This window comes from Ambystoma mexicanum, chromosome 9, assembly GCF_040938575.1.
Source record: "Ambystoma mexicanum isolate Mex_15411 chromosome 9, UKY_AmexF1_1, whole genome shotgun sequence".
NCBI lineage: Eukaryota > Metazoa > Chordata > Amphibia > Caudata > Ambystomatidae > Ambystoma > Ambystoma mexicanum.
Window position 1 is genome coordinate 453,384,068 of NC_090931.1, and position 12,936 is coordinate 453,397,003.

A 12,936-nucleotide genomic window follows, 5' to 3' on the forward strand; every position below is an offset into this window, starting at 1 on the left:
CCCCCCCATTTTCAAATACAGCTTATCCACCCCGACCCAATTCAAAAGGGACCCCTGCAACAGACCCTCAAATATATTTGTGACCCCATTTGAAAACCCCAACCCCCCTTCTGAAATAGATGCAAAACGCCAAGAACAGCGTGTAGAAAGAAATTCTAAAACACATTCCAAGAAGTCCAACACCCTGGACACCTCTCCTAAATAACTTGAACTCCCCAATAAATCCCCTGCAGCCCGAAAAAAAGGGCAACCAAAAAATTAACTCGGTTAAAATAACATCAAAAACTCAACCACTGCAACTAAATCATCGTAAGTCCACAACCGTTCCGCCGCCACATCCCAACCCACACTGAAACGCATACTGCCTCCCCACAAGGCTTGCTAAATGTATTAAATTTAAATTCAAAGACAACTCAACTAGAAATTAGCACATATAACCAAAACGTTACAGGAGCAGTGAGAACGTGGATACATTGTAACTCCTCAGCACTACACAGAAGGTGGGGTGTGCTGATCACACAATAGAACAAGTTTGGAAGGATACTAAATATCCCCCTGCCCTTGGGAAAGTGTGTTCCCATAAGGGAAATGACAGAAAATAGAAAGGGAAGCCCAAATGGCTGCTAGCAGAGTGCTGTTTGCTTCAAAAGTCAGACCAATGCCACACAACTTGGAGGAAAGAATGTCTCCAAGAAAAAGGTATATCGAGTATCAAAGTATCCCAATGATGGGATACAAGAATGAGCGTGTGAAGAAAAAGGTTCCCATTCACTCACTGAGAACTGACACAAAATCCACTAGTCCAGCAAAAAGTGCTGGGGGACTCGAATGTGAAGGGGATTTCACATGAAAATGTAACAGGCCATCGAGGTGTTCTAATGGTCCAGAGGGATCTCCATGTTAGGAAAGATTTCACTTTACAGCACCTCCTTTCCCCCCATCCCCTCCATTTGAATGTACCCTCAAACGTTTTGCTCGGACCTGAACTTTTTACAGTGCAGTTAAGCCTCTAGCAAAATCCAGTGTAGTGCAGCTAATTTGTCATGGGGGAACTGACACTTCCTTCAGGCTGTCAGAACTGGGTTTCCCTTAGTTTTGGTAACTTTTTATCATTGCACAATGCATCCCACAATGGGGCACTCTTTTGGTTTGGCCTTAGACAAACGCTAGAGGATTATTGGTTACTCTAGGTGTGTCCAAGGGAAAAGTCAGTGGCAGCAGTTACCCACTGCCATTTTTTTTTTTTTTGGTGAACTTTACTATCGCCTTACTGCATTGGCTACCCACTGTGATGAGTGTCCAAACATGGCCGCACCAGGTTTTTTCGTTTGTCCCCCGGGCCACCATATCGCCAACCCTTCCTCCTGACCTGTACGGATAGGAAAATCCTTATATGGACTTCCAGTGCCTGGGGAAAACAGACTTTTCGCAGGCTATTGCAGGGCCATGTGTTTTTGTTGCCAGGAGGTTGGCAGTGACTGTCTGGTTCCAGTCCACAAACTGGTTTCAGTGTGTCTGGCAGGTATGGGCTGTGTCACCAGTGGTCCTAATTGGACCACTGCTGGAGGGTGTAGGGTGTGTTGCTGAAGGAAAAGTAGCAAATTTGTGAATAGTACCCGAAACAGCAATTTTGTACTGTTTGTTTAGTTTCATTGATCATTGATGTATGTTGACCCGGCCAGCTACATGGTCTCTGTGAAGAAAGGACGTTTTCTTAATACGCTGAAGACTGAAGTCCTATGTGGAAAGAGCAAGGACTTTCGTTTGCTTTACCTTTTTGTAGCTGAAGATCACTGTTCCGTTAATGCTTCCTTGTTGCTGTGAAAAGGTGTTGAATCCTCTACTTCAGGAGCCCGTCTTTTAGGAGATGCTGTTGGTGCCCTTTTTTGGGTTTGTAAATGATCGCACACTGAACCGTGATTCCCTATATATAGCAGGGGTCACCTCTAGCTTTAAGCGTATGAACCATTTCCTTGAAAAGGTACATCTGCTATTTTACATGTACATTCGATTTTTTTTAAAGCAGTATTTAGCTCTCTGTCGACCTTTTTATCAGCTTTAAACTTGCCACTGCACACGCTGCCAAGGTGTCACTTTTTGGAATTAGGTGTGTGCCTATGCCACAAACCATGCATCTTTTGCATGCAGACATTGAAATAGAATGAAATAAAGACTACAGGCACCCCTACAGATGCAGGATGTGTGGAATGGTTAAGTATTTGTAGATGTGAAGGCAATTGCATATTTGCCGCAAAGTTTGCAAAGAAACCTTTACATGTTCACTTTTCTGTGTATGCACGGTATGAGGACCACCACCAGACCCATTCTATCCTATTTCCAAGTCTACTTCAACCGCATGGATGTTGCAGAGTTACCAGTGCTGTTGGTCCACCTAAACTATAATTGTTGTACCCATCTTGTATCATTGGAATTAATGTTTCGCGGCACAACTATGAACAGAACCGACATTCCTAGGTCACTGTAAACACGAAGCCAAACTAAAATGTCACCCTTGAATCTTCTAGGCAGCGAAAAGTCCCAGAAAGCCTGATGTCAAGGATGTTGCCAGTGTTTCTGAGGAATCGCCCAGAAAGAGACTCCGACTGCAGCCTGAAGTAGCTGGTTCTCCCCGGAGATCCAGCCGTGTCTCAGATAGCCCGAAGCCATGTGCCCCATCGCCTAACCAAAGAAGAGATTGTAAGGAAGAAAGCAAGGTTGCCAAGCCTGTTTTGATGAACAAAGACACCCACGAGAAAAGCAAAATGTCGAAGAGCCCACAACAAGGAAAGCAGAGCCACAAACAGCAGTTCTATGAGCAGGTTATCTCTTTTTGAGCAGTTTACAGTGTTAAATTTGTCCAGTGTTAAAAATGTCTTCCGTCGTTCTTTGTGTAGGACTGCTGTATCCGCAGCATTTTTTTTTAAATTTATTTTTTAACCATCACATGTTCAAAATGTTTGTATCAGAAATCTTTCCACATCCCAATTTAGTTCAAAAGTTGTGTTTAATAGTTCCAGAGTTGATGGCATTGAAAGAAGATGTAAACCAACAATGCTCATGTCTTCCCTTTGCAAGTATTTGAGCAATCCTGAGTGCCAGTTTGCAGTAAAAGAAGCAATTTATTAAAACCTTTGCAAAGCTTGTTCCAGAAAGCAAAGAATAATCTCCTTGGCCCTCATTACGACCCTGGCGGAGATCCATGGTGCAATTTGCACCATGGACCATGGCGCAGAGCTGCCAACTCCGCCTTGGGGGTTGGCGGACTTACCGCCCCATTCCGACCTTGGCGGGGCAGTAAGTCCCCAATCCCCATTTACCCTTCCCCATTCCCATTTTTGCCCCATAGGGTATAATGGGAGTGGGGAAGGCGTTAATTACGCCACCGTAGAATACGGTGGCGTAATTAACGAGGGGTCCCGTAGCACCATGGATTTTTCCGCCCGGAAAATCCGGGCGTAAAAATCACCATGGCGCTACGGAAAGTCCTAATCTGGCGGAGAGGTACGCCATGCATTACGCTGGCGTAAACCCCTCTCCGCCAGGGTCGTAATGAGGGCCCTTGTCTCCAAATGCCATGATGGGAACAGCATGCATCAATCGTTTGTGGGTGTAAAAACAACTGAGTCCCACCGTCCAGTCTGAATGGGTTTTAATGCAAGCAGCCATTTTTCACGCAATGTTTGGGTGTATTCTAGTTTCAGCTTGTTCTGTGGTGTGCAGTCGCATGTAGGTGTTTAATGTTTCCATTTAGAAATTGTAAGAGATGCACCCACTTCATGTAGTCGCCGCACTATAGTTAAGTTGAGTATCAAGTTCAATAGGAAACCCGAAAATTGAATTGCTAATACCTTTTCATTCGCATGACGGATTTGACTGATGGTTTGCAAAAAAGTTTATCCTAGGCCCCCAGAACTTGACATTTTGTGAAGTATTAAGAAAATGAGTTATTTAAGAAAGCAAAAACTCTGCTTTCAGCCTACTACCATTCATTTCCCCATAGAGAATGTCAATTTCTGCACAGCCTACAGCAAAAACCGATGTACTGAAATGGACCAGATACGAAACAACATGGGCACCAAGCGTTTTCCAGGAGGGGTCTGCGATTATTCCATCCAGTAGTTGTAATGTGTGACGAAGAAGGGGTGTACCCTTATCCCAAAATTACCTATATCTCCCATGGTGCTTTGCAGCAAAGAAGCTTTTTCAGAAATGAAAAAGGTGCAATTTTTAAATGTTTTTACATTTTTATTTGAGATCCCGTTCTCTTTCTCTGAAATAACCGCTGGTTAACGGAAAAGTGCAGAAAATGCAATTTAGAGGAGGAAAAAGGTTGACATGGCATCAGGCTAGTGGTGGGGAGGGGGAAATGGGGACCCCATGTGGAATTAGGGGGGGTTGCGGACCAAGTTCAGAGCCCGAACGTTTTCTCGTAACATGGGGGAGGGTATAGTAGAAAAAAGGGTCGGGAATGAAAGTGCGTCACCTGAATAACCAGGCTTATTTTATGATGAATTGGGGTTATTTTATGAATAACTGGGGTCATTTGTAGTAAATTACAATTTTTGGGGTTATATTAACTGACGTTGTGGGGGAAACGTTTTATTTTTTATTTTAATGTTTAAAAAAAATTATTACAAAAAAGTGGAATGATACAGCTAGAGTGAGGTGTTGGGGTAATGGTTGTGGCCGAATACTATGGCAACTGGGTTACTTTAAGGAACCGAATGCCTTTTAGGCCATGGCTAGTGTGCCCAAAAGAAACCTAATGGTGTCGCCATGGCTAGTCGGCCAGTTTAGGAAACCTATTGGTGCAATATGTAGAGTGGCTATGGCCAAAGGCCATTGGCACTGGCCATGGCCAAAGGCTATGGCTTGTGGGACTGGAAGAAAGCTATTGGGGCAACATGTAAAGGGGCGAAGGCCTGAGCCAATGGTCAAGGCCATGGTTGGTGAGCTGGAGAGAATGTTAGTGTTTTAAAAGATACAGTGAGCACAGCCAAAGGCTGTGCTCACTGGCCAAGGCCGAAGGCAGCACTTTTGAAAACTCATGTTGCAGCTACTGGTGGGTCCCTGGCTAAACTTCCCATATCAGCTGTAGTTCAAGGATTTGTTGTGTTAAATCTGCGCAACTCAACTGCACCTTACCTGCGTTTTTGTGTGTGTGTATATATATATATATATATATATATATATATATATATATTCAGGCTTTTTATACAAGATAAGTCAAACTGTAACAAATCCTACATTAAAATGGATATACAAATATAAAGAATATACATTTAGATCATGTATTCTGGTGAAACCAAAATACATTCATTATTACAGCAAATTCTGACTCCATATCATACCATATTCCCTAAAGTGTTTTCTACGTTGAGTTGCTTAATTCTTGGACTGAGTCATGAGGTGCATAGCACTTTCAAGATGCAATGTCTTGCATAGTCGACCTGGCCTTACTGCTGTATATATTCTTCTAGGCCCCAGTGTTTATCCCAGATGACATAATGTTCGACTTGATTCTCATATAATCCCGTCTGATCATGGTATTCGGTAAATTCTACCAGGTATCCTGGCATGTAGACTGAATTGGGAGAAAAAGGTAAATCGTCATTGCACTTTAGCTTTGTTGCTAAATTTGTCAAATTTAGCTTTTAACCAGTTTTAGTCTTGTGGTTTTTAATTCATGGTTTTAGAGTAGGATGCACTCATTGCATGTTCATAAATATTAAGGTGGGTATACCATGTGTTGCCCTGTTTTACTATTCAATCAGTTGTAGATCCCCTCTGGCTTGGCTATATTTTGAGATCCCCTAGCAATATAAGACATACATGTATTGGGAGTAGGTTTTAGGTATTTCCTATATAGATTTCATGTACTCGGGATGTTACAGAATGCCATGGAAAAAGTTCTGAGTTCTGTGCGTAGATATTCCACTGGTAGACTATACCAATAACCCCTGAGTTGGGGGGCATACATGGCTGGTAATGGCCCGCCAGGCCGAGGCGCAGCAGGTCCAAGCGAAGCAAGGGCGGTGGGCAGTTACTGCCCATGTACACACCCCAGCGGGGGGGTGATGGCATTTGCACCCTGTGGTGCAAATGGTTTAATTTTGTTTCTCAGCACATATTGCACAAAAGCACTGGTGCGGTGAGTGAGGGGAGGGGGGGAATGGGAACAGGATCTCTGAGGGTGGGGGGGTATGATGCCACCCAGGGAAGGGCCTCGGGTGGCTGGAGAAACCAAGCATTGGTGTATTCTCACCCGCTCTTCCAGCCTCCTGATTGGTTGAGGACCCTTCCACGGGTGCGAATACTGGTTTAATTTAAGAAGCCTTCTTGAATAGCCCTCGTGAGTTTTGTGGATTTCACTATTCTGTATGGTGTGGTTGGCCTCATTTGTTTAGCACAAATAGTTACTGGGAGTAGCCAGAATGTTGAGACTCAAATATTTGTTTACATGTAATCCGACAGTGTGCCGGTTATTGTGACTTTGATGCTATCGGTTTAAGCTTTGATCAATAACCATGCCCAGGTAGTTGTAATGCGAACCACATGTTTTATTTGTGAATGATCAAACCTTTCTTGCTGAGGCTAAGCCCTTAGAAGTGCCCAATAAAATTAGTCATCAACGTATCCTAGCCACTGCATCTTGCAGGAACCAAGTCTAGGAGGTTGGGTAGGTGAGAAGGGTCAGACCGACCAGGATTTGCCATTTCAAGAGCGGTTTATTATAAATAAGAAAATGCTAGCCTTTCCCTACCCAACACAATGAAACTAGGGTGCTCGTCATCAGTTCTGAACTCCAAAGTAAGTCTGTCCAAAACTAATCTTCGCTGACCCCATCACTTATTCTAAATAACGACCAGGAGAATTACTCCCTTTTGTTGGGATTGCTTTCCAGCAAGTACTTCTCAGTACAAGATCTTCAAATATCTAAAAGCTATTTGTTGCACCAATTCATTCAGTGCTCTTAAGGGACTCCTCCACGTCACTTTGTTTATTTCTCCTTGGCTTCTCAAGTTCTTCTCTGTAGGCACTCTGGCGCCAGAGTGTTCTTTTACTCTGTTCCGCTCAGTTGTAGTTGACAGTTTCTTTTTCTGAGAGCAGTTTCACCAGTTGTACACTTTCTTTTATCATTCATTACTCTGCTGTGTTCTTGTATCCTCACTGGGATCTGTGTGTACCCAGGCACCAGTCTTGCTACTTTTTATTTTTCCATTCACTGGGACGAGTAGGCTGAATCCATCTCGCTCTTCTTGGGGTTTAACCATTCACGGAAACAAATAGGTTGTCTCCAATCGTTCTATTTGTTTTTCTTACTAGAACTAATACGATTGTACCAATCCTTATCTGCGTCTTGTTCCCCGGGTCTCCCGCTCTCCCCATTACTTGCAATGCAATAGGACTGCGTCACCGGGTCGGCACTCTCCTTCTCTGTGGCTAGTCAGGATGGTTGTCTGGTTTCTTTCCTCTTCTGACAAGCTTCAGTGTCATCCTCTGTGGTTTCAACATTTGAAAGGGTTTCAACTATTTTTCCTTCCCAGTCACCACTGGTGTGGTTCCCTCCTGTCAGGTCGGTAGGGTCTCATGGTTACTTGCTGTAGCACGGGTGCTTCCCAGCCATGGCTTCTCTTCAGCTTTCCGTGAGTGTCCCTCCTGGGACAGTTATCTGATTGGCAGGTTCCCAAGGGCCTGCCCCATGATTGTGCAACTTGGGCACTGCCTTCTTCCAGCTGCTCGCCTGCGTGGAAAGCAGCATTCTCTCTGGGATGCCAGCTCCCCTTGTCCAGCTGGTTCGAAACTCCTGTGTCTCTCGTTCTTTTGCTCCTCCCATTTTTATGTTGCTGCTCTGGGGCTTCCCCAATTTCTGGTGGCGGGTCCTTTCTTTGTGTTGGAGTTGTACTCGTTCAAACTTATTTGGGTTTCTTTGTCCCAGTACCAAACGGGTACTTTTTCTATATCACTCCTGGGTTTTTACTTGGTTCAGTATTATCAAGTATTTCTCCAGCATGGGGCCTGACATGGATTCACATGCTCATGAATATTCCCCGTCAGGCTGGTAATCCTTGGTAAAAGAAAACTTTCACATTCACTTACTTACTCTTACTTTGCCTCTGAACCAATCACTGTACTCTGGGTCATACTGCCCCCCCCTCCAAGCCCCTCCTCTGGCAGCCATTGTGAGACTTTCACTGCACGTTGAAGTGTTGGGGAGTCCTCGAGTATTGCTCTGCGAGCTATTCTGCAGTTTTTGCCTTTTTCAACAGGAAAAAAGGTTCTATTTTTGGAAAATGAGAGCCTGTTTGGTCTTCTCACCATCTGCCGATATCGGGGATCCATTAGTCGGCGAATTTCAGTGCCCCTCAAGGGCAAGGATCGTCACGTTTTCATCAAAACTTCCAGAAGGCCATCAGGCCTATTCCACACCTCCGACTATGACTGAGAAGGAAATAAGTTCCCTTTTTGAAGCTCTGCACCAGATGCAGACTGCAGAACCTGTTGTGGAGGACAAACCCCTTCAATGACTCTACTGCCTTCACTCGGACCACAAGGAGGGAGATTGCGAAATCTGCCTCGGCTTCTCCAAGAGAACGATGAAGGATTGACACAGTAGACTGGCAGGGTGGCTAGGCGCCAAGGCCTCTGCCATGTGCCCCAAGCAGGGTCATGCCTTACCTCGGACCAGCCGGTCCGAGGAGCAGGCTTCAAAGTCCTTTGAGGGTGCTCCATCCGTGGGGGCCCAGGACCAGGCCAAGCACCACAAGTCTGTTTCCGCCAGTTGCTGCGCAAGCGGGGTCCCTCAGTGTGCAGGGTGCAATCAACATCACCATCTGCCTCCATCACCAGCCATCGATCGCTCTCCTCCTCAAAAAGGAAGTTGCACGGCTAAACTGCGGGAGAAGCCTAGGATGGAAGAAAAGGCTGCGGGCTTGCCCAATAAGACCCAGGCGGCGCAGAAGAAATCGACATTGACGCTTGAGCTGGTAGTGGCCACTCTCTCGAAGGCCAAAGGAGCGGGCCCTGCAAGGGTAGCCTCTACTACACCCAGGGTGTCCCCACCCCAGAGGTGGGAAGCCTCAGTTGGGGCTGTGGCAAAGTCTCCTGGCACACCGGAGAAGAGGATGCTGTTGCTGAGCCCAGCTAATGCCACTATCGGTGCGAAAAGGGGAGGGGAGGGGGGGCAGCGACAAAGTACAAACTGTGCCACAAGGCATGGATGTTTCATCCTCGGACAACGAGGACCAGGAGCCCCTGCACACAGTCTGCGCTGATGTAGAGGACGACTGCAGGAATGGCGTGGGGCCTTGTGTGCCCGCCACTTCTCAGCCGAGAGAGCCATGGACATCCTTTCAACTCTACACACGCTGTTGTCAGAAATCCAGTAGAGGATGCCGCAAGCCCCAGCCCCAGTGGCTCTTGATCAGCACCCATGCCTGGTGCGCCCCCCCGATGGCCACAGCGACGACGGGTGACTATGATGACATTGTCACGGTGGGTGGATTGCAGCAACCGAGGGCATCCCCACCGGATGAGGTGGGGTCGTTTCATGCCATGGTCATCAAAGCTTCTGAGCTTTTCCAGCTGACGATGGAAGAGACCAAAAAGGAGGGTTTCTTATGCCAGAGGCCAAAAGGAAGACCATCATGGTAGTGCCCCTCCTGGACAACATGTGGGAGGAAGGCCTAGCCCTCCTGAAGACTCCTTGCTCTGCCCCGGCCAAGCAGTATTGGTTGGAGAAAAAGTACTGGGGGGGCAGAGTCCACACCAAGTGCCTATGGTCGCAACCATCGCCGGACTTTGTGGTGTCGGCAGCTGCGAGGAAGAGGTTGTCTAACCCCTTGTCCTACTCAGTCCCTCCGGACAGCGAGGGGAAGAAGTTGCATGCCGTGGGGAGGAAGGTAATTTACTCCGGCGTCGACCATCAAGGCAGCCAACGCATTGACGATCCTGGCTAGGTACGACAGGGAACTATGGTACAAGCAATGCCCGATTTTGGAGTTCCTACCCGACAAGTGGGTGGAGGTGATGGCACTCCAGGCAGGTGAATTGGTGCCGGACCATGCCATCACACTGGCCCTGGACATCGCCGGCACAGGCTTCCGGCAGATGGGGAACAGTGTTTGCCTCCATCATCGAGGCTGGCTGAAGGTTACCAATTTCCACCAGGAGTTACAGACTGGAGTACTGGACATGCCCTTCGACGATGACCTCTTTGGGAAGGCAGTCGATGAGTCTTTGCAGGCCATCAAGACGGATAGGGCTTGTGCCTGGGTACTCCAACAGCACTGCTCTTTCTTTCGCACCACTGGCAGAAAGGCGGGCAGATCGACAAAGGGTTTTGGTGGAGGCTCCTTGTCGTACCTACAGCCCTCCTGGTCCACGACCCAAGAGACCTACAAAGGCTGCTCCAAGGCTTTCAGTGGAGCTGGTCGGTGCCGTTGGCGCCCCCAAGGCAGAACGCAGGTGCCGAAGTAGGACTGAACCGGCCAAGATGTTGGGCCACCACCCATGCACCCCGGTGGGAAGCCGGCTGACTGAATTCATCAGCGAGTGGAAAAGTATCTCCACCGACAGCTGAGTGCTGGCCACTCTTGCCCATGGGCATACACTGGAGTTTCATCAAAAGTGTCAGCAGATCCATCCAATGACCAGGCAGGTCATTGCACATACCTCTGCTTCTGCTGATGGTACGGGCCTGCTACGAAAGGGGGCAATGGAGCTAGTTCCAAAGCAACTCCGGGGCTCCAGTCTACTCCAGATACTTCTAAGTCAAAAAGACCAGGGGCTGGAGGCCAATTCTAGACCTGCGTTGTCTCAACCAGTACCTCAAGTCCCAAAAATTCCGGATGGTCACGTTGCAGCACATGCTCAGCAAACTGGAGGAAGGAGCCTTCTTGTCGTCGCTGGATCTGGAGGACACCTACTTCCACGTCCTCATTCACAGGAAATATCAGAAGTTCCTACGCTTCGTAGTGCAGGGAAGACCGTACCAAATCAAGGCCCTCCCTTACGGCTTAAAGTCAGCTGGCAGAGTGCTCACAAAGTGCCTGGCACCAGTGGCGGCCCATCTGTCTATAAGGGATACACATGTACCCATATCTCGACGACTGGCTCATCCGAGCCAACTCAAGGGAGGTAGCCCTCGAACATACAGAGAGGACCGTCCAGCTACTGACTGATCTGGGGTTCTCTGTCAGTTACCCAAAGTCCTGCTTGACACCATCACAGAGCACACTGTTTCGAGGGGATTGGGTGCTCCGACATATTCCATATCTATGACAGTAATCACCACAGCTGTGCTGCTTCGGAAAATCTTTCTGCGTCGATTACGTCTCCCTTGAGGACCTCCTCCGACGGCTGACGTCACTGGATGTTATAAGTAGGACGCACGACACCCGTAGCCTCTGTTCGTTTGCGAAGTATATCCTTCGTGATGTCTACCTCGTCTTCCACCCCGCGTCTGGGCTTTAAGAAGTGCGGGGACTGTGGGCCCAAGATGTCGGTGACGGACTCGCACAACGCCTGCCTCTGGTGCCTCGGGGAGGCCCATGACACGGATGATTGTGTCGACTGCCAGTCGCTTACATCCAAAGCCTTGCGGGAGCGCAAGAAGAAACTGTCGGTAGGTAAGGTGTCCAAGGGGCGACTCTCTGCATCGTCAGAAGTCCAGTGGGCACTCCCGGAAACGCCATCATCGGTCGCCTTCCTCGTCCGAGGACTCTGCCCGGCGGCGGGTCGCTTATCCCACCAAGCATGTGACGCCGGAGGAATGGGCTTCCTTCGGTAAGAAAATGCTAGCGATTCTTGAATCGCAGGACACTGGTCCGTCCGCGCCTACGAGTGGGGTCGGTCGTGATCGGTCGAGAGACACCGCTCGTACGCATTCGGGCTCGGGTGGTCGGCACGATTCGCGGGAAAGGTCCCGTTCGGATGAGGGGAATCGTTCTCGTCATGCCCGTTCCAGGTCCCGGTCACTACTCCTTTGATTCCATCCGTGGGCAGATCTGGCCTTTGGCAAGGCGATCCTTTGCTCTGCAATTTGATTGGGCATTCTAAATTTCTTTTTCTAAATTCTATTCTTACCTCCTTGCATTGGTACTGCTTTGGGAGTCTGTCATAGATATGGAATACGTCGGAGGACCCAATCCCCTCGAAGAACAAGTTACTCTTACCTGGTAACGTTCTTTCGATGGGATGGTCCGACGTATTCCATATCGCTCCCACCCTGCCTTCCCCGCTACAGAATTTCTTATGCGATTGCAGCTTATGTTTCCGCAAGGCTTTGTGTGGTCAGACTGGCGCCACACGTTCTGGGGGAAAAAACTATAACTGAGGCTATGGGTGTCGTGCGTCCTAATTATAACATCCAGTGACGTTGGCCATCGGAGGTCCTTGAGGGCGGCATATCGACGTCATCGATGCAGGATGCAGTAAGATTTTCAGAAGCCGCACATCTGTGGTGATTACTGTCATAGATATGGAATACGTCATCGGACCATCCCATCGAAAGAACGTTACCAGGTAAGCGAGTAACTTGTTCTCCTGGGACCCTGGCTCACTATGGTCTCCTGCCTGGCGTCGCCCTCGCAGGAGAGGGTATCGGCCATGCTGGAGAGAGTACAACAGCTGTTGTCACTGAAGACTGCCCCCGTGCGGACCATCAAGTCGCTGATCAGCATGATGTCGTCGTGCAATACCTCTCAATGAGTTCCATTCGGTGGTCAAGTGGTGGGGTGTACAATCAACATCACCCGAGGCACAAGATTTCAAAACACCCCTGACCAGGAGACTGTCACCCCGGACGCTTCACTAGAGGGCTGGGGAGCCCACACCGGATATCTGCATGCAAGAGGCATGTGACTGCTGGAGGAGAAGGATCTCTACATCAATATCCTGGAGCTACGGACAGTGTTCTGAGCCCGCAAGTCATTC

The 12,936-nt window shown here is 48.2% G+C and overlaps 1 protein-coding gene across 9 annotated transcripts in view; it reads left to right on the top strand.

Moving 5' to 3' along the window:
• LRWD1 (leucine rich repeats and WD repeat domain containing 1) overlaps positions 1–12,936 on the top strand; it is a 730,516-nt gene that overhangs the window by 400,170 nt on the left and 317,410 nt on the right. For all 9 annotated transcript variants that reach the window (XM_069614964.1, XM_069614960.1, XM_069614967.1 and 6 more), the window contains one exon: positions 2,526–2,819. In XM_069614964.1, the coding sequence (XP_069471065.1) occupies positions 2,526–2,819 (294 nt within the window). The remainder of the gene's footprint in view (positions 1–2,525; positions 2,820–12,936) is intronic.